At 35.3% G+C, this 26,150-nt stretch overlaps 1 protein-coding gene and 1 pseudogene across 3 annotated transcripts in view; one reads left to right on the top strand and one right to left on the bottom strand.

Moving 5' to 3' along the window:
• Smap1 (small ArfGAP 1) overlaps window positions 1–26,150 on the top strand; it is a 109,153-nt gene that overhangs the window by 68,069 nt on the left and 14,934 nt on the right. For all 3 annotated transcript variants that reach the window (XM_090338594.1, XM_090338595.1, XM_090338596.1), the window contains 2 exons: window positions 3,117–3,197; window positions 17,406–17,496. In XM_090338594.1, coding sequence (XP_090194720.1) covers window positions 3,117–3,197; window positions 17,406–17,496 — 172 coding nt within the window. The remainder of the gene's footprint in view (window positions 1–3,116; window positions 3,198–17,405; window positions 17,497–26,150) is intronic.
• Window positions 15,745–15,962, bottom strand: LOC150060147 (cytochrome c oxidase subunit 7C, mitochondrial pseudogene; annotated as a pseudogene).

Below are 26,150 nucleotides of genomic sequence, written 5' to 3'. Positions count from 1 at the left end.
TCTTCCTCCTCCTCCTCTTCTTCTTCTTCTTCTTCTTCTTCTTCTTCTTCTTCTTCTTCTTCTTCTTCTTCTTCTTCTTCTTCTTCTTCTTCTTCTTCTTCTTCTTCTTCTAGGGGTGGTGTATAGAGGGCTTAGAGTTACATTCATCAGATAGTGGGTACATTACTTCTTGAACATTGTTACACCTTCCCATGTTTTTCTCCCACTTACCCTTCTCCCACTCCTTCCAATCATCTTGTTTTTCCCCTTCCCTATTTCAAATAAACCAATTAACATGTATACAATATACCAGGTATCAAAGTTGAATACAGTAATATGAGATAAATCACAAGGAGAAAAAAAAAAGAAGTAGCTTCACATAGTACATTAAGAACAATAATTACAAAAATAAACCTCTTGTTTCCATATCCTGGAGTTCATTTCGCTTAGTCTCATTCTATGTGGCCATATACATAGCTTTTGAGCTAATGAGATCCTCTGCTAGGAGAATTCTGGACATGTACTAATTTTTACAAATAGGGAAACCATGGAGCCTATGTTTCCTGGGATCTGGCTTACTTAATATGATTTTTTTCCAATTCCTTCCTCCTTTTCCTTACAAATGGGGCAATATCATTCTTTCTGATGGCAGCAGCTTGTATGTGTACTACAGCTTGTTGATCCATTCATCCACTGGGGGGCATCTGGGGTGGTTCATAGCTATGGTGAATAATGCTGCGACAGACATAGTTGTGCTATTTGCTTTAGTATGTTCTTGTTTATAGAAGCTTGGGTAAATACCCAGGAGTGGAATTGCTGGGTCATAGGGGAGTTCTATGTTTAGTCTTTTGAGGGATCGCCATACTGCTTTCTAGAGTGGGTTGAGCAAGTTTACACTCTCACCAACAGTATAGAAGTGTTCCCTTCTGGCCACATCCCCACTGCCATCTGTTATCATTAGATTTCTTGATAATGCACATTCTAACTGGAGTGAAGTGGAATCTCAAAGTTGTTTTGATTTGCATTTCTTTTTATGGCCAGAGATGTCATTTCTTCATGTGTCTGTTAGACATTCTTATTTCCTCATCAGAGAAGTCTCTTAAGTCTTTAGCCTACCTTTTAATGGGATGGTTTTTTCTTTCTTTCTTTCTTTGTTTTAACTATACAGGGTGTTTTATTCCATATGGATTTTTTTTTTTTTGGTTGGTAATGGGGTTTGAACTCTTGGCCTGGGCTCTTCAGCTCAAGACTAACACTCTACTACTTGAGTCACAGCGCCACTTCCGGTTTTCTGAGGGTTGGAGATAAGAGTCTCATGGACTTTCGTGTCTGAATGGCTTTGGACCGTGGTCCTCAGATATCAGCGTCCAGAGTAGCTAGGATTACAGGTGTGAGCCATCAAGCCTGGCTCCATATGAATTTTTGGATGGCTTCCTCTATTTCATTGATGGATATTGTTGAATTTGTAGATAGCTGTTGGCAAGATTGACATTTTCATGATTAATCCTCCCAGTCCAGGAGCATAGGAGGTTTTTCCACTTCCTTAGTTCTGCTTTAATTTCCTTTTTCAGGTTTTTAACATTTTCATCATAAAGGTCCTTTACTTCTTTAATTCCTAAGTTTTTTTGTTGAGGCTATTGCAAAAGGTTTCTTCATTTTTAACAGGACATTAGTGACTGTTATTCAAGATGTTTCTCAAAGATTGCATTAGACAATAAAAAATGCTAAGTGGTAGTTGTGTTTGGGAAATGAAGGTTTTGATTTGAGTTTTAATAGATCAGCAAGAGGTAATGTTCATATTTGTCCATTAAGGTACACATCTCTGTTCTTTCCAGACTCAAAACCTGTAGTAAGTACAAAAATACATTTTTGAGAAACATGCTCAGCTTTGTTGAGTCTTTGTTTCTGTGTTAGATTGTGTGTTTATAATGTTAATGGTAAATGCCAGTTTTTTTTTTTTTGCATATGCACATTTGGCAGCTTAACACATGCAGGTTGCTCTCAAGTCTAGGTTTTAGCATGTCAACTATTCAGAAAGTCAGCTTTGTGGTAACTTTTATTCCTGAAGGAGTGTTCTTGCAAAAGATGGCTGAGAGAATCTTAGTATGAAGAATCCTTAAATATAACCTATATTTTTATGCCCATTCTAGAAATTTTAATTGTATTTTTTGTTGTTTGTTTTGTTCCTATATTGAGACTTTTTTTTCTCACCTCTGGCTGAACATCATAATATAGTTACTTTAATTTCCCTGTGCTAGTTTGTTGCTTCTGACCCCCAGGAACCCGTTTTTATTTCTTTTTTTTTTCTTTTTTGTAAGAAAAGTGCATATGCGCGCGCACACGCATGTGCACATGCACATATGGTGTGGGGGCTTGAACTCAGGACCTGAGCTGAATTTTTGTACTCAAGACTAATGTTATATCACTGTAGTCATGGCATCACTTAGGGCTTTTGGTGATTAATGGGAAATAAGAATCTTACAGACTTTTCTGCCCAAGCTAGAGTTGAACTACGATCTTCAGATCGGAGCCTCTTTAATATCTAGAGTCACAGGCATGAGCCACTGGTGTCCTGCTGTTAAAAATAAATTAACAAATAAAAAAAGCACAAACCATGACAATAGCCATTCAGTACTTCATGACTTCTTTTTTTCTCTTTTTTTATATATATTTTTATTGTAATTAATAGAAGGGTTACATGATATTTGCCAGATAGAAGGTGCATGACTTCCTTTAAATTAAAATTATTTTATATATGTCTCTACATTTGCATAGTAAGGAATTCTGTTCTGTTATTTTATTTTTCTTACTCAGAATTAAAAATTATGTATGCTTTTAGGAAACATAACCTTATGTCTGGATGTTGTGATAATTTATTGGATAGAATTTTTATTTCTTTAAAATAAACACAGAATAATAAAATGTCAGAAGTTCTAAATTGTCATCTAGATTTCTGAGAGATCTTCTGTGTCATTAACATGTAACAAATTGTTGTGCTTTATATTTCAGTTGAGCATGGATATTGTAAGTGTTGGATATGTTTTTTTTCAAATGATTCAAACTACTAAAATAAAAATGAATTTAAAATTACCGTGTTTAAATTACTGAGCTTATCAAAACTTGGAACTATGTTTTAGAAAGAAAAGGAAAAAAAAAAAGAAGAGAAAAAGAGAGAAAAGGAGCCAGAAAAGACTGCTAAACCTCCTACAACTGAAAAGGTAAAATTCCCAACCCCTTTTTTAAAATCTGAATAATTGCCATGTTGTTTGTATGTTTATATTAATGATCTTTTGGATCTATAATGATGTGGAAATAGTGATTTTTTAGCAACTGTGTGCTGAAAGAATATTACATATTCAAGCATGCCTTTCTATATAGATCATCTCACTTCTTCAAGGACAAGTTTTCCTCTATGAAGTTTAAAAATACAAGTCATACCTTACAGGAGCCTTCAGAAATGACTGTGCTTTATAACATTTGACCCAGGTATATATTGAAGCCTTAGTAGTTTTAAGGAATACATTAGTTCAAGAGAACAGCCTGTTATAGATATGAAATCGGAAAATGAAGTAAATTTAGAAAACTAGGGAATTTGAGCAGAGTTATCAAAAGTGCAGATGAAGTAGCTGAGCTCAAATTGAACTCAAGTTGGACCTGTTTTTCCTTTTGAGGGGAGGAAAATCTAAGGCCAGCATATCTGTTTTTGATTTTCTCCTATCATCACATAAATTTTAGTGCTGGAACTGCTTTAGTTTAGATCTTAAATGCCCCCCACAAAAGCCCGTGTCCCCAGCTTGTGATAGATGGTGGATGTAGAACCTAGTGGGCCAAAGTTAAATCATTCGGACAGTACCTTTGAAGGGAATATTTGAAAGCCCAGCAATTCCTCTTTCTCTGTTCCTAAGTAGTTTCTAGCCACATGAAGTAAATAGGCCTCTTCTGCCAGCCCCTTGTGTTACCACAAACTGGGAACCATAGGGCAAAGTGACCCTGGACTGAAACCTCTGAATTGTGAGCTAAATTTCCTTTTCTCCTATTAAAACAGAAAAAGAAAAATGAATGTAATAAGTATATGCTACAGCAAGGTTGTTTTGAGTTGCCTGAAAACCATCTAGAAGCCATAATAATCACAAGGAAGTAATGGATTGTCTCTGAAACTAAATTGTTATAGTTATATTATAAATTCCTAAAGAGTTATTCATTAACATTGTAATTGTGTTTTATTATGAATTTGCCTTTATTATGAAATCATGTCTTTGGGAATTCTCAAAGTATACTGTATTTATATGTGAAATTTTAGTTCAGTTATTTAAATTTTTATGTTATCATACTTTCTGTGGAAAATTTCAGATGTGTATACATCCCATCCCCACTAATCCTCTCATCCAAATAAGTATTTGTAATATTTCTCTGTCCATCTTGTCAGATACTTTGAATATGAAAGGAAGAAAGGACTACCATATAATACAATTCTCTAGAGACCTGTCAAAATTTGTTTTGCTTCTAACACAGTAAAATGTTTTTGTTCACTTCTCATAAAATTGTATTTTGTTTTTCCTTCAGTTAGTTAATTTATATCAAATGCAGATAGATTGTATGTCTGTAAAGATTTTAATCTAGAAATTCTCTGGTTTATTGATTGAGACTAGGTCTTGTTTAATATTTTTGTAGGGGATAAATGTTGGCCTCTAATTACAATTCTTCTAGTCTTCACTCCCAATCTAATTTTCAAGCCAAATTAATATTTGAAAAAAAATAATGTTTTTACTGACGTCTGTTTGTAGTATAGTAGAATTTTTACAAATTCATATATTCCTGAAACCAGGGCACAAAAAAACAAAAACAGAAACAGTACACAACAGCCCCAGGCACCAGACCATTGCTAGATGTCTATACTGTATTGCTTCTCTAACTCAAAGTTAATAATAACTATTCAGATTTCTATCAACATAGGTAAGTTTAGTCTGTTTTATAAATTCTGTGTAAATGGAACCTGAGTGTTCCTGGTTTGTGCTTGATTTCTTTTATTTCTCATTTATTGTCTTGGAGATTCTTCCAAGTTATTATGTGACATTTCTTTCTGATGAGCATTATTTATTGTCTGTGCGTGCTATACTTTATTTAATTAGATATATTTGCCCTGGATTATGTGATGCATATACATCCAGATTGAACCTCTTTACCTGAATTTTTGTGCTGTTCTCTTAACTATTGTGAATTTTTTCTGCCAAACTTGGTATTGTCACTAAACACCAAACCTGGTAGATGTAGAAATCATTTCAGTATTTTTTATTAATTGACACTAATTATATGCAATGCTATGGCATTTGAAAGGCTACCTTAAATGGGCAAATAATTTAATTAGCTTGAGGCAGACTTGATTTTCATCAAAAAGTTATTTTGAACAACATGGTTTCTTTGTTCTTAATATTCCAAATTGTTTAAAAAAGAAGTAATTGATTAGCTAAAATAAGAGTCATTGCTTTACAAAAGCTTTAACAATATGATGGTAACCTTATTTTCTTAAATAGCTATACATTAAAATGGCTTCCAGCCTAAGAAAAGGATCCAGATGAAGCTCTTAAATACTTTCTTACCATTAAAGTAACTGAAATGATGAAGAACATAGCTTGAGGAAAACAGCCATATTTTAAGTTCCATTGTAGGCTTTGCAGTATATTGGAACCCCCCCCCCCTTTTTTTAATGAACTTCTGAAATGTTTGCAGTCCTGTAAAGCATTATTGCAAGTGAAGCAATAAAAAAGGGAGGGAATCCAATTATGTGCAAAGCATTCACTTCTACTTAATGATAGAGAGCTTTTGTTTAATAACCAGACAGGTCTTACAGTCCCTCTTAGTAAATTAGAAATTTCCTTAAATAGAAAGTAAGGAAAATGCTTTCTCAATAAATGATTTAATAAAAAGTAGTTCTGCTAAGTTAAAGCCTATGTTAAAGAATGTTGCAGCCAAGGCAATATAGTTAGCAGTAAGATTAGATGAGTCAGTAAAGGTAAAAAAGTCCAAAGTACATACTTGATGCTCAACATATGCTAAACATTACCTTAAGCATTTTAAATATATTATTTTACAGTTGTCAATAACTGCATGAAGTTGATGAGCTTGTTACTCTCAATTATGATGAAAAGGTGAAGAACATGGGTTTGATAGCTTATTCATGGTCATGTAGCTATTGAGTATGAGCTACTCTTAGAATTGAAACTATAATGTACTTCTGTGTGGATTATCAGTATATTATTATAACATCTAAAAGTGGGGATTGAGAAAGCTGGGTGAACTGGATTCTGAAGGCTCTCACTAATCAGAAGGCTGAGGTCAGAGGTTCAAAGGCAGGCCTAGAAGTATAATCAATGAGATTCCAAAATAATGAATAAAATGCCAGAATGGAGGCATTGTTTAAAGTGGTAGAAGACCAGCTATAAGCAAGACAACAGTGCCCTGAGTTCTTGTCCTAGTTCTACCAAACAAATAAAGCAGGGAAAAGGATTGGAGGAGGTTTGGCTCAAAACAGGGAGAGCACCTGCTTGGTATGTACTAGTCCTGAGTTCAAACCCTATTCTTTTACATACGCACGCACTTGCACATGCACAATATAGTTATCAAACAAAAGAAGAAACTCGATTCTAAATTTAAAAAAATCACTCAAGATCATGTTATCTCACAATAGTCCAGAGGGTTTTTTTTTTTAATTTGTTTTTCTTAAAAGGAAGCTGCTGATAAGGAGTTCATTGACACTCCATGAATATCTGCTGTGGATTAATTTGAACTAACATTTGTTGGGAAGTAGAAAGCTATTAGCAACCATTTTCTAGTAGAAGTGTTCTTGGCTTAATGTGGGATAATGTATATTTAAAGCTTAATTATATTGAAGATTGTTGTCACCTCCCTGTATTCCCATCCTTTAGGAAGCAGAGGCAGGGTAATGAAAGTACCAGACCATCCTGAGCTTTATAGACCCCATTCCAAAAAGTAACATAGAAGCATTGGACAAATCAAATAAAAATCTGTGCCCATATCAAGCTCTCGGTCTGATGGAGTGCATTTAACTGCATTTATTCTTGGGAACCTGATCTTTGCTTTCCTTCAGGCAATCTGGTCTAAGAGATAAGAGAGGGCTTGTCTATGTACACTCATCTCTAAGAACCTCTTTGGACAAAGATACTTGTTTAGGTCCCTCTATGACCAACAATTATTTTGTTTTAGCCATCTATTTAAATTTAGTAACGATTCATAGAGCAGCTTTTACTCGATGAGGCACCAGATATATTGCAAAAACAAGAGTTCCTCCGGAGACAGAGACTGGGCTGCTGGTCAACCAGGCCACACCTGTGACTTGGAACTGATTTGTTCTTTCTTTTTTTTTTCTTTTTACTCACAGCATAAGCCATATGCACTTTGCTTTAAGACACAGCACAATAATAAAAAGTTTAAGTACATTAAGATTAGAGGTAGGAAATTATTGTTTCTGACAGGGTCTTCTAAAACTCAAGAGTTCCATGTAGGACCACAGCAGGCCAAAGAGCAAAGTAGGGCAGATAGTACAGGCTTCCTTGTTTCCTCCAGGTTTACAGAGCAGTGGGCAGAACTGTTCTCCATGGTTAACTATAGTTACTGGTAAAATTGGATTTGCCAACAAGACAGCCATTTCCTGCCTTTCAAACGAATATCTTAGGTCATCAAATGGTGCCTTCAAAAGGGGACTAATAAAGATGCCAATAAAATTCCTGGGTTCTAATGGGCTAGCCCCAACTGCTGATATCCAGGAGGGTTATCCTTCAAAGCAGAGACCCTACCCAGTGCATGTGTGTGGGGGATACAATAGATGTATGACTGCTTGGCTCCACACTGCCCCCAAACCTTTCTTCTAGACTATACATTCTCCATGAAGAGCATGCTCATAGCTAGCTCAGCAGCCCTTGGTATACACAGATGCAACTCTGTTACATAAACCCCACCTGTCAATCTATTCATCAAAGTTTATGCCCAACCAAACACCACCTAGTACTCCACTAGTCTACCTCATGTCCCCAATAAAGACAAAGTCTGCTCTGGTCTGCCTAGGCATTTACACACTGGGCATACTTTCCTTTTCTGTCTATATCCTGCTGCTTTGTTCTGGAAGCAAAGGGCCTGATGGGGATAGGAAACATACTTGAGATTCTTACCCAGTAAGACTGTTCTTGCTGCATATCCTAAGGTGGCTAAAATAAATGAGGTGCTGTTCACTGTGTGTGCTGAGCACAGTGAAAACCAGACAGAACACAAGGTAATGAATCATGTCTGTAATCCTAGACACTGAGGAGGCTGAGATCTAAGGATCAGGGTTCAAAGCCAGCCCATGCTAGAAAGGCTGTGAGACTCTTCTCTCCAATAGAACTACCCAGAAAAAGCCAGCAGTGGCACTGTGGCTCAAATGGTAGAGCATTAGCCTTGAGGAAAAGGAGCTAAGGGAGAGCACCCAGATTCCAAGTTGAGCCCCAGGACAGGAAAACAAAATAATAGAATGAGTATCCAATTTACAAGAATAGCAATACTAGTAATTTTATTAGTCTGTTGTAATTATTCTATGTTTCTATTGGTAATTGGTGCCTAATTTTTGGTAGGTATATATGAACAAACATTCTATAAAGGGCTTGGTATACCTTCATTTTCAGACATCTACATTTCAGGAATCTTGTGTTAGGTCATTTTTCTATATACAGTCAGGCTTTTATGTACAGTGTGTAGAGGCCAGAGGAGTTGGATCCTTCTTAAGAAAGCTTCTTGAAATGGGCAACACAACCAAGTGTCAGTATTGGAATTTGCACACCTCAATGTGTCCTCCAAATGATACCTTGGAAAATATTTTTAAAATAAGGAAAAGACAAAATCCCTTTTCTAACACCAGAACAAATTTAGCCATAATACGGATTGTTCAAAAAGTTGTATCTTTTGCTAGTTACTTTTTACTTGGAATCTCACTCTGAAATTCAGTGCTTATTAAAAACTTCAAGGACACTGTGTGAGCTAGGTGTTTGTGGCTCCTGCCTGTAATCCTTACTTCTCAGGCTTAAAGATTAAGGTTCCAAGCTAGCCTTGGCAGATAAATGGAGGAAATACTTATCTCCAATTAACCAGGAAAAAGCCAGACTTGGTGATTTGGTTCAAATAGTAAAGCATCAACCTTGAGCAGAAAATACCAAGTGAGAGCATTAGGCCTTGAGTTCAAGTCCCAGTACAGCAACAGCAACACAGGAGGGAGGGAGGGGGGAAAAGGAAAAAAATAGCACTATATGCATACTACATGGGTAATAAAAGGAATATGCATAAAATAATAATTGAAAAAATTATTAAGAATTTCAAGATGACATTGCCTCAACATCAATCCTATCCTGGGTACTGCTACATGTCATGCAGCTAAATCTTCTAAAGCTGGGGGTAAAACAGTGGTATTTTGCTCTTTTTCTTTTTCTTTCTTTTGTAATGTTGCTAAGTAAGTGATATTTACAAATATTACCTTATTTTTCCTTCTCTGTTAGGTTTCAGAATGATGTTATGAAGCATGAATAGCAATAATGAGGCTGGGTATCCATAGTGGAGCCTGTGTTTAGGAGTGAACCCATACATTGTACCCCAGCATCCTCTCAAACAAAAAAAAATGTAACAATCTAGAGATGAATGTTAAAGACGTAGATACAGGTAGAGCTACTCCTAGTGGTTTTACTGCTTTTATCTTGCAAATTCAGGACTAATGTTTTAATTACTGAGAAGCTGGCTGGTTATTTTCATTCAATCCATGAAGTATCATAGAAATTTAAGTAGATTATTCTGATTTCAAGGAGATTACAGTACCCCATCTGTACCTAAACAAATAGTACTTAAAAAAGAAAATCCTGTCTGAAGCTGCTAAATACTGTAGATAAAACTGATATATATTTCATATGAATACTTATAAGAATACCAGCAGTTGAATTAATGAACATCAATTATAGTTATATTAAGCAAATGATGACAGAGTTATCCCTGTCACAGTTTCATTCAACATGTGAAGCCTAATTGGCCTACTTCTGTTAGCTTAAATTTTGAATTTTTTACTTCACCATTGTGAACCACAATGCATCAGATTATGTTTGTGTTCATAATGCTTCACTGTGGTATAAATTTCTTAGAAACCAAATTTTATTTTCATCATTTGTATTTTTACTGTAGTGCTTATCATCTTTATGGGCAAATGTTTACCATTTCCTCATTGTTTATTGACCATTTTACTTTTAGGAAACCTCAATTTAGCTCCTTTGTCCATTTACTAATTGGGTAGGTTCCTTCGGGCTTCAGTATTTTGAGCTTTTTGTATATTCTTGATATAAGGCCATTGCAATATTTTGCTGGTAAACATCTCCCATTCTGTAGACTCTCCAGTGTCCTGTTCCTCCCCCCACCCCACCTGCTTGTGGGGCTTGAACTCAGGGCCTAGTCTCTTCTGGGCTTTTTTGCTCAATTCTAGTGCTCTACCACTTTGAGCCACAACATCCACTCCCAGTTTTCTGGTAGTTAATTGGACATAAGAATGGTCTTTGCTAGCTTCAAATCTTGATCCTCAGATCTCAGCCTCCTGAGTAGCTAGGATTACAGGCATGAGCCACCAGCATCCAGCTAGACTGTCTTGTTAGCTTATTAAGTATGTTCTTTGCTTTGCAGAAATATTTGATGCAATCCATTTGTCAGTTCTGTCTCTGATTAGCTGAGACCCTGAAATTACAAAGTTCTTGTCTATGCCAAGAAGTTCTAATGTTTCTCCTACTTCTTATTGTAGTAGTTTCATGGTTTCATTGAGGTCTTTGACACATTTTTAGTTCATATTAGTACAAGTTGACAAATAGAGATTCAGTTTTAGTTTTTGCATATGGATATAGTTATCCTAAAAGCATTTGTTGAAGAGACTATCTTTTTTTTGTCAGTCCTTGAACTTGAACTTAGGGCCTGGACATTGTCCTTGAACTTTCTCAAGGCTAGTGCTCAACCACTTGCACCACATCACCACTTCTGGTGTTTTCTGTGTTTGTAGTACCAAGGAATCCAGCTCAGGGCTTCATGCATGCTAGGCAAGCACTCTACCACTAGGCCATACTTCAGGTCCTAAGGATTTCTTCCAAATTATATTTTTGCCTTCTGTGATAAAATTTGAAGTCTGGAATTGTGATACCTGCAAAACTCCCCCCCCCCAGGATTGCTTTTTTGCAATTCAGGGCTGTTTGTGATTCATATAAATTTCTTAGATTGAAAGACATTTGTATTTTGATGGACACTGCATTGATTTATGGGATTATTCACCATAGCCAAGTATGGCAACAGTCCAAATGCTCGCCAATGGATGGAGTCAAGAACGTAACATCTCTCTATATAGATACATATAGATTTAATAGATACCTAGGTATCTATTATAGATAATGTGGCTTAATAGATATGTGTAATATTTATATATATTTATCATAGGTTTTTATTCATCCATAAGAAAGAATGATACTGTATTATTTACTGGAAAAATTGTTACATGATATAAGTCAGGCCCAGAGAGATAGAAGACACGTTTTCTTTTATATATGAATGTTCTAACATGTGTGTGTGTGTGTGTGTGTGTGTGTGTGTGTGTGAGTCTTTCTGTCTTTCTGTCTGCAGGATTGTATGTATGTGTATACACATGTATTAACTAAAGTATAATATATGCAGGAGAGACTTCCAGTAGTGTGTTTTCTTTGAGCAACTAATAGTCTAATAGAATAAATACCAGAAAGCTGATATTTGAATGTTGAAACAGAAGGGTTAAGGGGATGAAGGTTGATGAATGAAGGAGGAAGGGTAGGAGAATATGAAGAAGAGGGATAGATAGGAGTAGGAATGGGGAAACATGGTGAAAGGAATCATATTGAGATGAATTGTACTCCTAAGTGGACATAATGGATAGTACAATGGCTCATAGACAACAAAATCATCATCATCATAATTTGACAACTGAAAGCACATAAAATGAAAATGTTTAGGTCCTTCTTGGTTTTTTTTTTTTTCACATAGACTACCTGCTGGTGATGGGATAGATATGTCTCTCATTTAAATTGCATTCTAGTGTTCTATATTCAGAATTTTTTCCTCTAGATGGCTTTATCAGCTTTGACTCTTTGCCACACACTTGAAAATAAATGTCATTAACTTTATAAAATCCTAATCATCTTTTGAAGCTATCACATTTTAGCAGGATATTTATTTATTTTTTATACATCTTAGTTCACATATTTGGAAGGTGTTTATGCAGTATTTTTTTATAACTTTGTGCACAAAGTTTTTATTGTATTTAAATAGGCTAAGATGTTTTTTTTCTTCCTCTTGCTGTTGCCGAATAAAACTACGTGTTCCTGTGTGCATTTGAGTTTTCATGGTTGTAAAATCAAAACTTTTCAGATTTGGGAACATTTTGGATTTTTGGAATAGGGATACTTAATATATTTTTAAATTTAAATTGAGTTAGAAATTTTGTAACGAAAGGAATCTTGGTTGGGAAAGCAGCCCTGTTAAGAGACTTAACTTTTGTCATAATAGCCATTATGGAGTCCATGGACAACTCATGTGACATAATTTTCTTTATTTTGTATTCATTTATGTTTATATTACTTTTTAGGTACTGGGGTTTGAACCAAGGGATCAAACCCAGCTTGACTGGCTTGCTCATTGAGGTGGCTCTCCACCACGTGAGCCACACTTCCAGCCCTCCAACTTTCTGGTCAATTAGAAATGAAGTATAACAGACTTTACTGTTTGAGCTACATTAGAACCACTATCGTACTGGTCTCAGCCTCCTGAGTAGCTAGGATTATAGATGTAAGTCACCAGCACTCAGTCTAAAAATGTTTAAGTCTCTTCCAATTGTGTGATTTTGTGACTATTAAATGAAACTGATTATAAATAAATGTTAAGATATAATATGAGCTGTCAGTTTTTAAAGAAAAAATTGAATAATTAGTTCTAGAATTTAAAAGCTGTTTAGCTTTCCTATATAGTATATATTAATGTGGTTATCTTAAGTGGCTAAGGAATAGTGAATCAGTTATTATGCCTTTCTTCCTTATTAGGAGATAGTAATAAATATAAGAGAAGCAATGGTTTTATATTCAATTATATTCTGTGGGAATAGTATTATAAATCACAAAAATATTGGACATGGAAACTTCTGCTAATAAAAGCCCTTTAATGAGTTGAGTGAAGTATCTATTCAGTGTGAATCTAAGGAAATTACATTTTATAAAATTGTTTTACATAAATCTGTTGTTTGTTAGATAATTTTGCTCAGTAAATTTTAGATCATCTAATTTTATTCACAGTTGACTGCATTCTTCACTTATTTTTTTTTTTTAATTTTTTTTGCACTTGAGTCTCAGCACCACTTCCAGCTTTTTGCTATGTATGTGGTACCTGGGTCTTCGTGCATGCTAGGCAAGCACTCCACCACTAGGCCAAACTCCCAGCCCGTATTCTTCACTTATTAAAAGTGAAGTTCCTCTCTATGTGGTGTTTTTAGTAGTACAAGTAAAAACAACTCTGTATGTACTGCTTATATATGAGTCGAATATAAAGTATCAATAGGGTACAGTTAACATAAAGGAAGATGTGGTTTATAAGGTGTTGATTTACTATTATTATACTAACTAGAACTTACAATTCCTAACAAGATAAAAGCATTTTTATTCTTAAATCTTCAAAAATTTACTTTCAAGATAGTATATTCTTTTTCTTTATGAGAGCTTTCTTCAAATTTCTTAATTTTATCTTATTTTTTCATATATTTTTTATTGTAATTAATAGAAGGATTACATTATATTTGCCAGATAGAAGGTACATTAATTCACGTACATTGATACCCTTTCTCATGTCTTGGTCCCCATTTCCCTTCCCCCCCACTCCCACCCCTCATCTTGTTTTCCCCCCTTCCCTATTCAAGTTCAAATAACCAAATACAAATATATCCAATATATCAGATAACAAAGTAAGATACTGTAACAATATCAGATAATCAAGGGATAGCAAAAGAGATGAGAGATAACATAGTACATTAAGGACAACAATCACTCATTATATGGCTTTTGTTTCTGTATCCTAGAGGTCCTTTCATTTGGCCTTATGTATCTAGGTTTTGTTCTATTGCAAATCTCTGCTAGGAGAGCCCAAGGTTTCTACTGATTATGACAAATGAGGGAAACCATTGAGCCTATGTTCCTTTGAGTCTGGCTTACTTCACTTAATATGATTTTTTTCTAAGTCTTTCCATTTCCTAACAAATGGGGCGATGTCATTCTTTCTGACAGCAGCATAGAATTCCATTGTGTACAAATACCACATCTTGTTGATCTACTCATCAACTGAGGGACATCTGGGTTGGTTCCATATCTTTGCTATACTTGCTAAGTTTTATCTGAAGCATCTTTAGGATGTTCTAAATGTTTACTTGTAAAAATTATAAACCATATGAAGTTCTGAAGATGAAAATAACCAGTGATGGAATAAGTCGCTGTTTCTGTGGAATGAGAATATGGGCTAATTGGTGATTGAAAGGAGGTAATTTATCAGGGTCTCAGATCAAGGTAATGTTCTTTGGAAAATTTTCTGCATTTCTACAATGGAAGAGAAAAATTTTCCCTATCGCTATAGTACATTCTTTGGTTTGTGTCTATTAAAATAAAATGTTGGCTTTATAAGCAATCTTAGGGCACACGTGTATTCACTTGCCCACTGGAACTATACCACCTCCCTGCCTGGGCTTCCAATGATAATTCTCTGCACCTCAGCCACCTGAGCAGCTAGGAATACAGATAAGAGACAAAAAAGTCTTATCAAAGCTTGAGGAGGCTAATTAATTGTGAAGTAAATAGGAGACGGGATGTGCCTCCTCATTCTGCCACGTTAAAAAGAAAAAACTAATTTTATTATCAGGCTGACGTACAGAGGGGTTATATATATAAGTTAGTGTGTGCAATTAATATTTTAGCAACATGCATGTCCCTGGTTTGTCTTACTTTCCAGGAAGCATACAAACACACCATATCTCCCTAATTAAATGGCAAGTGGTGGTTTTTGGCAATCTGCCTTGGTTCCTGATTAAGTCGTTTCTTGTGTGCTGCCTACAAAGACATCACTGATCTTAATGTATTTTTTTACTAGCAGGCAATTTCAAATGTGTCATCCTAAAGGCATAATTATGGGCACATTTGTTTCTCACCATAACAATTTTTTTTTAAATTTGTTTAAGGTCATATGGCCTATATTTAAGTTTAGGGGATTCTTTCTGTACCCTATAGGAATCTGAAAATATCTGCGTTCCCTTTCTAAGCCACTTCTGTTTTGTATCAGAAACTAAGTACTAGGGAATACAACCCTTATTTTCTTGTACATTATTTCTTTTCGATTTTTATTCAGCCTAATAAAGGCAAAGCTTCCAGTTTGGGATTATAGGTCTAGAAACCAGAAGCCTTACAATATTTACTAGAATTTCAATCTATGTTATTGGAAGCACAGATGTCCCATGACTAAAATTCTAACCATTCTCAGATACATATGTATGAACACCGAAGAAAACACCACATAAAGATACGTTTGAGTATCATATTCCTTATTGCAGAAAGGAGACACCAAACATTCATGTCAGGAGTTTATTTACAAGCATGTGCTGAATTGGAAAGATTAATCCATTTTCCAGAGTCTGGGTCGCTTCATACATTCTTCTTATCTGTTAAATGGATGACTTCGGACACCATTACTTCTTAAGCAGCTGGTGCCTCACTATAAAAAAAGGTGCAGCAAATCCAGATGCAAAGTACACAGTCATCATGGCCAATAGCCGCCACTTGTTTTCCACGGAAAATGGCAGTCTTCCCCAGGCTCTCCTCTTAGTGCTCCCGAGGGATCACAGAGGTTGTAAACCTCCATAAGCTTTGTCCCAGCATGACGCCGGAAAAGCGCAGAGACAACACAGGAGGAGAAAAATGCCAAGAGACCCGAGCGCAGCTTCCCTCGTGACCTTGTTCATGTTCCAATTTTATCTTATTTTTTGTAACACATAAGAGAGTTGGTCTGTAAAATAAAGATACAAATTAATAGAAAATATTCAAAGAAAATATTACTTTTTTTTTAGCTTTTTTTAAATTGTAATTAATAAAAGGGTTACATGATATTTGCCAGATAGAAGGTGCATTAATTCACATACATTGATACCCTTTCACATGTCTTGGTACCCATTACCCTCCCCCCCACCCACCGGAAAATTACTTCTTTTATGCAAGAAGTCAGACATTTTGTTAAGGAAGAAATCTTTTGGAAGGTTTTTTTTTTTTTTTGAGGAATTCTTTAATTTTAGAAAAGATTTCCCAGGAAAGAATAACATATCACACATCTGTTTATTGTCCAAAGTGTTTATTTAATTATGCTGCAGTTATTTGCTTTTACTTATTTTATTTGTTTGTTTGTTTATTTATTTTGGTTGGGGGCTTGAACTCTGGGCCTGGGCGCTGTCTCTTCAGCTCAAGGCTATCACTCTACCACTTGAGCCACAGCACTACTTCCAACTTACTTTTGAATAAGAACATTTTAAAATGAGGGGAATGGAGAAAAGGCAACATATGTTGTACTGTACAAACTAAGCAGACTTGGAGTGGTGAACAGGGTACTTCTGCTTCCCTAGTAAATAGAGGTTGTTGGAATGGCTATTGTAACTAGTGACAAGCAGAAAATAAATTCATCTCTGGGTAATAATAGTAAATGTTTGATTTTTGAAATGCTAGATTTATACAATGTAGCAAAGAATGCAGATTTACCACTAGTAATATTTCTTTTTACCTCAATAATTAAGGTCACTAATAATTTATCTTCCTCAGTCAAAAACCTCAGAGACAGTGCCCAATCTCTGAGTTCAAGGCATGCGTGTACACACACACACACACACACACACACACACACACACACACACAATTAGCTCTGGAGGGTAAGGAGTTGTAAGGATTTTTGGTGCAGTTGCATCTCATGCATTGATGAATACGGATGATGGGACTCACAATGACTCCAAGGCCAACCCCAATATTGGCAAATAGAAGTATATTAATAGAAGCAAGGAAATAGTATGAAATGCATTTTTTTTTCAAAAAGAATGTAATGATAAAGAACAATTACACTAGGATTTAAGTTTGCTTATTGTTTTGGTTTTCAGAGTGTAAGGATTACCATTCTACTTTCAAAGATCACTTGTTCTTTATAAAAACTTCTCTGTACTTCATTATACTGTGTTTTACGTACTTCTTATATTCACTATCAAAGTCTTTATAATTAGTTGAGGCTTAAAAGATTTGTTTTTTTAATTTAAGAAAAATTAACACATTTTGTTACTTATTTTAAAGCTACAGAAGAAAGAAGATCAACAATTGGAGACTAGAAAAAGTGCCAGCCCTAAAAAGACTGCAGAGCCCACTGTTGATCTGTTAGGACTTGGTAAGTAATAAAAGTAAAGTGAAATCTACCATTACTTACAAAACAATTGAAACCTTTTCTTGAATTGAAGGCTTTAACTTCAAAAAATGACTTTATACTAAAAAAATATATATATAACATATATTTTAATATAATGTTATTTTTCAGATTTCTCACAAAATGCAAATCTCTAGTAAGGAAACCAATGCCTGTCAGTACTTTCTTCACTGAAACAGTAATGAGGTCCTTGGGGGAAAATATCAAACATCTTCAAAAGGCTTGGTGAATGTGACAGTTCATTTAAATCAAGGAGCAGATTTTTTTTTTTCTCCTTAGTCTTCAATCCCACTTGATTTTTCAAACCAATTGTGCCATAGCCTTAATTGTAAAATATTCAGGATTAAATTTAAATTTACTTCGTATTTACAATGTATTTGATCAAGTGTCTAATTCACATCTTACACTTAATCACTCTAATATCCTGTTTCTTCTCATGGCTAGAAGATTAAGTAAACAAGCTTTCATTTAAGGGGTGCTTGTCTGTCTTCAAATAATGTAAGCTTTTTAAATTTAGAGCATGACCATATTGCTTTAATGCTTTAGAAAAATGAAAAGGTTAGATTATTAGTCATACAAAGTGTCTTTGAAGGATTTGACACAGATACTTCCTTTAAGTTAAAGAGCAAGCACCTAAGAACTCAGCCATCTCAGCAAAAGCAAAAATGGAGAAAAGATTATTTAGCCAATATCTTAACTAGTCCCTTTTTAACAGTTCTTTTTCTCCCTTGTAAAAGAATTGGCTTCTAATGGTTATTTGCAGTAATATCTGAGTCTTGTTATAATTAACAGTAAAAACATTTAGAAATATTGATAACAATGAAAGATAATAAAAGTCAGCAGATAGAAGGATAAAGTTGAACTTCATACATTGATCTTCCTATTGAGTGAATTGTTTTTGTGTTAAGTACAATGGGAATGTTTTATTCATTTCTAAGGAAGCTTTCATGTCATTACAGATGTACTGCCTGGAGGTAAAATTCTGCTAGTGGTGAAAAGTAGTATATTAGAAATATAAAAAAATAACTTCAATCCAGGGACTCTGAATATATTTATGTTGAATTCTGTCCTCCTAACTTTGGTATTTTATTTTCTTTGCTATAAATGAGAGAAAAGGAAAAGTGTCATTACTGAAGTGAGGACACATCTTACTTTATTTTTCTTTTTCATCAATATAGTATTTCTTTGCCATTCCAAATGCCTGGTCTATCAGATTATAATTTAAAAACCTAAGATCTAGGGGCCAGGAGTGTGGCTAGTGGTAGAGTGCTTGCTTAGCATACACAAAGTCTTAGGTTTGATTCCTTGGTACCACATACACAGAAAAAGCTGAAAGTGGTGCTTTGGCTCAAGTGGTAAAGCACTAACCTTGAGAAAGCTCAAGGACAGTGTTCAGGCCCCCAGTTCAAGCCCCAGGACTTGGGGTGGGGGGAAGTAAGATCTATATGACAAGATTCTTAAGCTATAAATTTATTAAATATTGAATATGTATACATACTGAGTATGTATCCTGGCACCATTGTAGGCATTAGGGAGATAGTTCTAAAAGAAAATAGTAATAATCCTTGGTTTCTGAGAGCTTCCATTCTATTTGAGGACATAATAGTTAAGTAAAATATTATTGTGGTGAATAACAGATAAAAGGAGAGTACTTACAATTTTATTAAGGTAGACAATGATACTTTGTGCAGGTATCATTGGAACAAACCTGATGAAGGTACACATATTTAGATTTGCAGGCAAGGGGCTAGGAGTATGGCCTAATGGTAAAGTGTTTACCTAGCATGCACAAGGCCCTGGTTCGATTCCTCTGTAACACATGTACAGAAAAAAACTGAAAGTAGTACTGTGGCTCAAGTGGTAGAGTACAAGTGCCAGGGCCAGCGGGCAGCGAATGGGGATTCCTGATTTAGGGGGTGAGGACTTGGAAAAGAAAAAGATAGGGTTGGGAGGTCTACAGCGTAAGTCAGCAGCCCAAGAATAAGGCTGAGAACTTAAGACTTTAGCCCTGTTTATTTCAAGTTCCAATCTTAACTATTTTTCTTAAAATCAAGAAATTGCCAGGGGTTACATTCATACAAAACAGCAATCAAGTCTCAAGAGGCGATTGACATAGCTCAAAGTCATCGTGTACTCAGTTGTGCAGGTCCAAGGTCACTCTGCCCCCAACATACTAGCCTTGACCAAAAAGTGCTCAAGGACAGTGCCCAGGCCCTAAATTCAAGCCCCAGGACTGGGGCGGGGGGGGGGGAGGATTGTAAGCAATAACATGCCAGGGAGTCATAGTAAAGGGTCTCCAGTAGCTGCCTGCAAGATACAGAAGTGAGTGAGGGGTAAGCAGATTCTGACCAAATTGTAGCTTTTGATGTGGGTGACTTGGAAACACGATTGGAGGCATATCAAAGTTGTAATAAACTGGTTTTAATATTTAAGGAATTATTTTGACTACTCCATTGAGAATAAATAAGAGTATAGAAAGGCAAGGTTAGAAACAAAAAATTATTGTAGCAGGGAAGCTGTGGCTCACTTCCGTAAACCTGGCTGAGTAGGAGGCTGGGATCTGAGGATAGAAGTTCAAAGATAGCCAGGGCAGAAAAATTCATGAGACTCTTCAGTAACCAGCAAAAATCCAGCAGGAGAGATGTGACTTAGGGGTAGATTAACAACCTTGAGTGTAAAAGCTAAAGGAGAGTGCATGGCCATGTAGCATGGGTGTACTCAAAGCTGCATGTTCACATTCAGTCAAAAATGGTAATGCGAAGCATCCATTTACTTTTACCACATTCTTATCTCCTTTAAACCAGAGTCTGGTAATAAATGCAACTCCATGCTGCTCTTTGGCATTTTTTATTATGTGTGCAGATAGGCTTTGACCACCTAAAACCTTTGACATTCAAGTAAAGAAATTCAGTTAGGATTTATTGAATACTAGTAAAGTTCATGGAACTACAGTAAATAGCAAAAAAAAAATGCATTTCTTTGTCTTTAGAGTAATGCAAATAGGGAACAATTGAGGTTTGGAAACTGGAAGGTAGGAGACATGTATGATAATTGCTTAAAGAGTTCAGTTTGAAATTTAGACTAATGTTAAAATTCCTAACTTAAATTTCATTTTCTTCAATTCATGGGTTAATTTTTCTTGCTGTTCCTACTTAGAGAAACAGATAAACCATTTTTTATTGTGCATACTCTTTTCAAATAAAATCTAATGCTTTGTGGCCATCCATGCACAGATAGACACAGCTGTCAGTGCTTTGCTTTTGAAGGACATATTACAACTTACAACTCCTCTGCATCTTGCTGTTGTTCAGACAGCTTTGGAGCACCTTTCAAGAATTGCGGAATAGCCAGTAAGATATCTAGTAAGGATACTGACCTATACTTCAGTGGTCCCATGTAGTGCTATGGAATGGTGATAAACCATGGTCTGAACAGTGAGTTAGAGATAGATTTTTTTTACTTGAGAATTTTTGTCTTTCTATAATAAATGAATTAGAGGAAGATTCTAGATAGCAAGTAATTGTAATATTGCAGTAAAACTGTAATATTTCATCTGGCTATGAACTCAGGAAGAGAAGTTATCTAAAGATAACTGGTAGCAATGATTTTGTCGTTTTTCTGGAAAATGTGGTCTAGATACCAAGGCGGGAGATTCCCCCCTCCCAGTTCTCTCACACTTTAATGCTAACCTCTTAAGGGAATAGAGATTTTATTCATCCATCAGATAGCTTTCATAATTCAACATTAATTACATTTGTGCAAAAGTTAATTTTATGAAGGTAGTCTATTCAGTTTTAGTTCTAAGATACATTGTATAGCTGAGAGCATGATAAAAAGTTGGTAATTCTAATGAAAGCAGGAAAATTTGAAGAAGAAAGGATCAGTTAGAGCTTGATGGGAACTGAAAGGAAGTTTAAGCACTTTTCAAAAATATTGGTTATAATTTCCCTTTCATCCTAACCAAAGTAGGATCCCTAACTTTTCTTTTGAGACAACTGTTTAGAAAGCATTTCAGTTTGTCATGTAATGAAGAATTTGCTTTGTGATAGTCATGGTCAGAAAAAGCTGGACAAGACTCTGCTTATAAATATATTGCTGGTGGGAAGGAAAGAGCCTTGTTACATATTGAAGGTTGTCCAGGCTGACTACATTCAAATACCATTAAAAACGGAAAAAGCATTTGTGGTCCCTGGACAGAAGGAACATTTGGGAGGTAGAATCACTGAGCTGCCTTACATTTTTACCTTTCTTATCACTTTCTGTAATGGACAGTTTAAAACATTTACCAGTTCACAAATAAAATGCTAGCCTGAAACCTTAAGGTTAAAGAGAAAGGAATTGGTTGCCTATAATTTATTAACTATTAACTAGAGGTGTGGGAGGTCTGTCCTGAAGTAGAGGTGATGCAGCCCATGGTGAACATGCCCCAGAAGGGCTGAGTAATTAAGTCAGCACATGCACTCTCCTCCCCCTCCCTTCCCCTGCCTTTCCTGACCTTCCTTCTCCCCTCCTGTTATTGAAATATGAAGTATATTATTTCATTTTTGTTTATCAATTCTCACCACAGGCCTAGAAGAAGACATTAAGTAGCATTTTACATACTTTTTACCTTGTCCTCATTTAGGTTATTGTTCTCAGGTGGGTTCTGGTATAGACAAAGATAGCAGAATTGACAGCCTCTCTCATTGTGAAGTAGATTCATAAATGCACGTTGGACATGCCTTATTGTTTGTATAAGATGTAATACTGATTTGAAACTTTAATGTAGCTTAAAACATTTTAGCCTTTCTTGTCAGTTTTCTTTTTTTAATATTTTTTATTGTAATTAATAAAAGGGTTACATGATATTTGCCAGATAGAAGGTGCATTAATTCACATTCTTGTCATTTTTCTTATGTGGACAGTTTAAAACATTTATCAATCAGTTTACAAAATAAAACACTAATCTGAAATCTTAAGGTAATGTAGAATTATCCATTAGCTACTAATTTTAGATTGGATATTATGCCTTTAAGATCAAAGTCCTTTCTTCATTTTACTGCATTATTGTGATTTCTCCTGTTCACTCATTTTCACAGAGTTTTTATGGTTTGTTATAATTCTTTATGATATTGTCCTGAGCTAAACTTCTTCCATTTGCCTTAGGCTTTTTCTATTCTAGATCTCTCATTGTTTTTATTCACCAACTACTTATGCCTTCATATTAATGAAAGAGCAGCTCGTCTTGGTACTGATTATTCCAACTACTGTTCTGTAACTGAACAAGGTGCATGTCTGTGAGGAGTTACAATTACTTGTTTGCACAGATATTCCCTTATCTTATAGAATGCATTTGTTGTTAGTTTGTCTTGATTTGTGTCAGAGAGAAAGAGAAAGGTGTGTGTGTGTGTGTGTGTGTGCATGCGCATGCGCGTGTGCACCCGTGTGCTTGGTTTATACATATGCATAAGCAAGCATAACCTATGCTATTATAAGTATGTTTGTAAAATTATGGTAATTTGCACTGTTTAAACCACTTAATTTGGACAAGATTTATTCTTTCTAACTTTTAAACTAACTTTCTGAATACTGTTTTTAGTATTTTGGTGTCTAGTTGCTTTTGTGGTCTCTTGAGTTTTTATTCAGTCAAGAAAGACTGCTATACTGGGCCTTTGATCAGAAGGATTCAGATTCATTCAGTTGCCAGTGATTGGGAGGCTACCTCATTAGTTGAGTATAGATTGTGTCTGGTCACTCATCCCACATCCACTTATGTTCCTCCCCTATAAATTGGTAGGATATTGGGCTTAGTACAGGGACAACAGATTAATGAGATCATGAAGAAATGTTTGAGTGTAGCCTCAGATAAATTTTGGACTATTCATTTCCTGCTTTACAACTTTAGCTCAGATAATTACAAATTACTTGAAGGTTGCTTTTTAATTTTCAGAATTTTAAGTTCTTTGTAGTGAGGCATACTTATAAATACATGGCTTTTGATGGAATTGGATTAAAGAAAATAGTTCTAGCTCCCCAGATCAGAAGATTCCATTATAGTACAAGCCTTCCTACTTAACTAGCTGAGGGATACTGAAATCTTTCAGTCTTTCTCTGCCCTAGTTTCTGTAACCGAAGATAATTAAAGGAGATTCTCATCTTTCATGGAATAAAAATGATAATATATAGGATAATGTATAAAATAAAATATATAGGATAAAAGTGATGTTTATAATGAGGGCAATCTTTTTGAAATTGAAAATGAAAAACCAATTCTCTTCAAAATAAAAGCAGCCCCTTTAAATAAAGATATTTTGTAAGCCATGTCAAATATAGTAAAGTTACCATATATTGGAACCCATTAGGCACTTGTATATATTTCGTTAAGCTGTGAAGTTTTAACTTAGATTAAGAATACCTAAGCTGTGTATGTGTAGTTTTTGTAATAACAAGGAGAATTGATGGGAGTAAAATGTAGAACTTATCATTATGGGATCATATAGCAGGAAGACTGAAATAGAGAGAAAAGGGTGGGTCTGGTATTGATAGGAGAATAGAAGAGTCATTGTTTCCCATGGTGAGGAAAACATTGATTAGGCATGGGGAAATTTGTTTTTTTTTTTTTTTTTTACTATTTAAAGGGGTCTGAGAAAATATTCCATCATGAGTTGAAAATATGTCAACTTTGCCACAAAGATAGCTGTTCCTAAATAGGTGTATTCTCTGTCTCATTCTAAAGAATTTCCATGTTTTATAGCCTTAAACTATGAGCTTGAAATTATGACTATTGTACTATCCATTGGCAAGTGGTTACAAAAACAGCATAGTTTGTATGAAGCACCTGAGAACTCAGGAGGCTATTTTTAAAATGTTGATTTTAAAAAGTGAGAGAGTGGGTCTGTTTTTGATATACTAGTGCAAACAGAAGTCACATACTTTACAGAGTAGGGACACAAGCTGCTGTGTATAATTTATATTAAGGAATGGTCCTGGTTCTGTTCTTGTCAAGGTGAAAATCTAGAACTTGAAATGTCCATTAATCATTAGTTGATTAAGCTGTAAGTTCATTCAGTAATAGGATGCAATTTTCCCCTCCTCATAGTCTGTCATTTGTATGGTGATTTTTACAAAAATATCATGATGAAATACACCATAAAATTTACCATTCTTAATTGTATAGGTAGTGGTATTAAATACTTTACATATTGTGCAAGAGTCCCCATCCCCATGCTGGAGACTTTTGATTTCTTCATTTTTGCATAAGTTGAAAATTTTACAAGCATGTATTGATTTTGTAGTAAAAATTTCATGATTATAATCCAAGCTTTGATGTAGGACCATGACACATTAGACAGTCTAGCAGTCTTATGTATAATCCAAAAGAGATGGGGAGTAAAGTGAGACTTCAACAGCCAAATAGTGAAGAGATGATTCTGATCAAGAGCAGTTCACTTCTATGGACACATTAATCTGTAACTTAACAGCTACTTAACAGCTGAGACATGAGGATTGTGGTTTGATGCCAGACTGGGTAGAAAAAGTCTTGTGATTCTTAACCCCCTAGTAATCACCAAAAAGATAGAAGTAGAGCTGTTGCTTAAGTGGCAGAGTACTAGCCTACTAGCCTTTTGTAAAAAATGTATAAAGGATAGTGCATAGGCCCAGAGTGCATAGGCCCAGGACCAGCACAAAACAACAACAAAGCAGTATTCTTCTGAGCTTTAATTCTTACAGATTTAAATAGGTTCGTGTGTGTGTGTGTGTGTGTGTGTGTGTGTGTGTGTGTGTGTGTGTGTATAGATATAGATATAGATATAGATATAGATATAGATATAGATAGATTTTTTTGTGTGTGGGTCATGGGGCTTGGCTTTGGAACTGTCCCTGAGCCAAGCCCCACTTCCCATTTCCTAGAGGTTAGTTGGAGATAAGAGTATCAGGTCCTTATGTGGCCTGGCTGGCTTTGAACCTTGGTCCTAGATCTCAGCCTCCTGTGTAGCTAGGATTTATAGGCGTGAGCCACCGCGCCTGGCTATGATTTCATATATTTGCCAGGCATCTAATTAAATGCAGTGGTTCTGCTAAAAAATAATGTGCTATATATATACTCTTCTGTAATCTACCACAAATATTAAGTAGGAATTATAATTGGAAGTATAAGTATGTAAACATTCTAAGTGAAGCAGAACATACTTAAAATAGACATCAGGGGCCGGGAGGTAGAGTGCTTGCCTAGCATGCACGAAGACCTGGGTTCTATTTTTCGGTACCACATACATAGAAAAAGCCAGAAGTGGTGCTGTGGCTCAAGTGGCAGAGTGCTAGCTTTGAGGAAAAAAAGCCCAAGGATAGTGCTCAGGCCCTGAGTTCAAGCCCCAGGACTAGCACAAAAAAAAATTTTTTTTTAAATAGACTTCAAGATTTCTAAAAAGTATACTGTTAATACCTATAATAAAAAGATACCATGTGCTTATAGTGAATAGACCTTATTCTTTCCCCAATGAAAAATATCTTCTTGGTTCACAGCTCCCAAAATTTAAGTCAGTAGTATTTTCTCATATGGAATTTTTTCTGTTCATAAATTTGTCCTTATTTGAGTGTTGTCGCTTAAAAAAGCAAAGTATTAAAAACCTATGACTATA

This window comes from Megascapheus bottae, chromosome 8 (genome assembly GCF_031878675.1).
Source record: "Megascapheus bottae isolate mThoBot1 chromosome 8, mThoBot2.hap1, whole genome shotgun sequence".
Classification (NCBI taxonomy): domain Eukaryota; kingdom Metazoa; phylum Chordata; class Mammalia; order Rodentia; family Geomyidae; genus Megascapheus; species Megascapheus bottae.
Note: the sequence above shows the minus strand (reverse complement) of the source record. Positions and strands in the feature narration are given on the sequence as shown.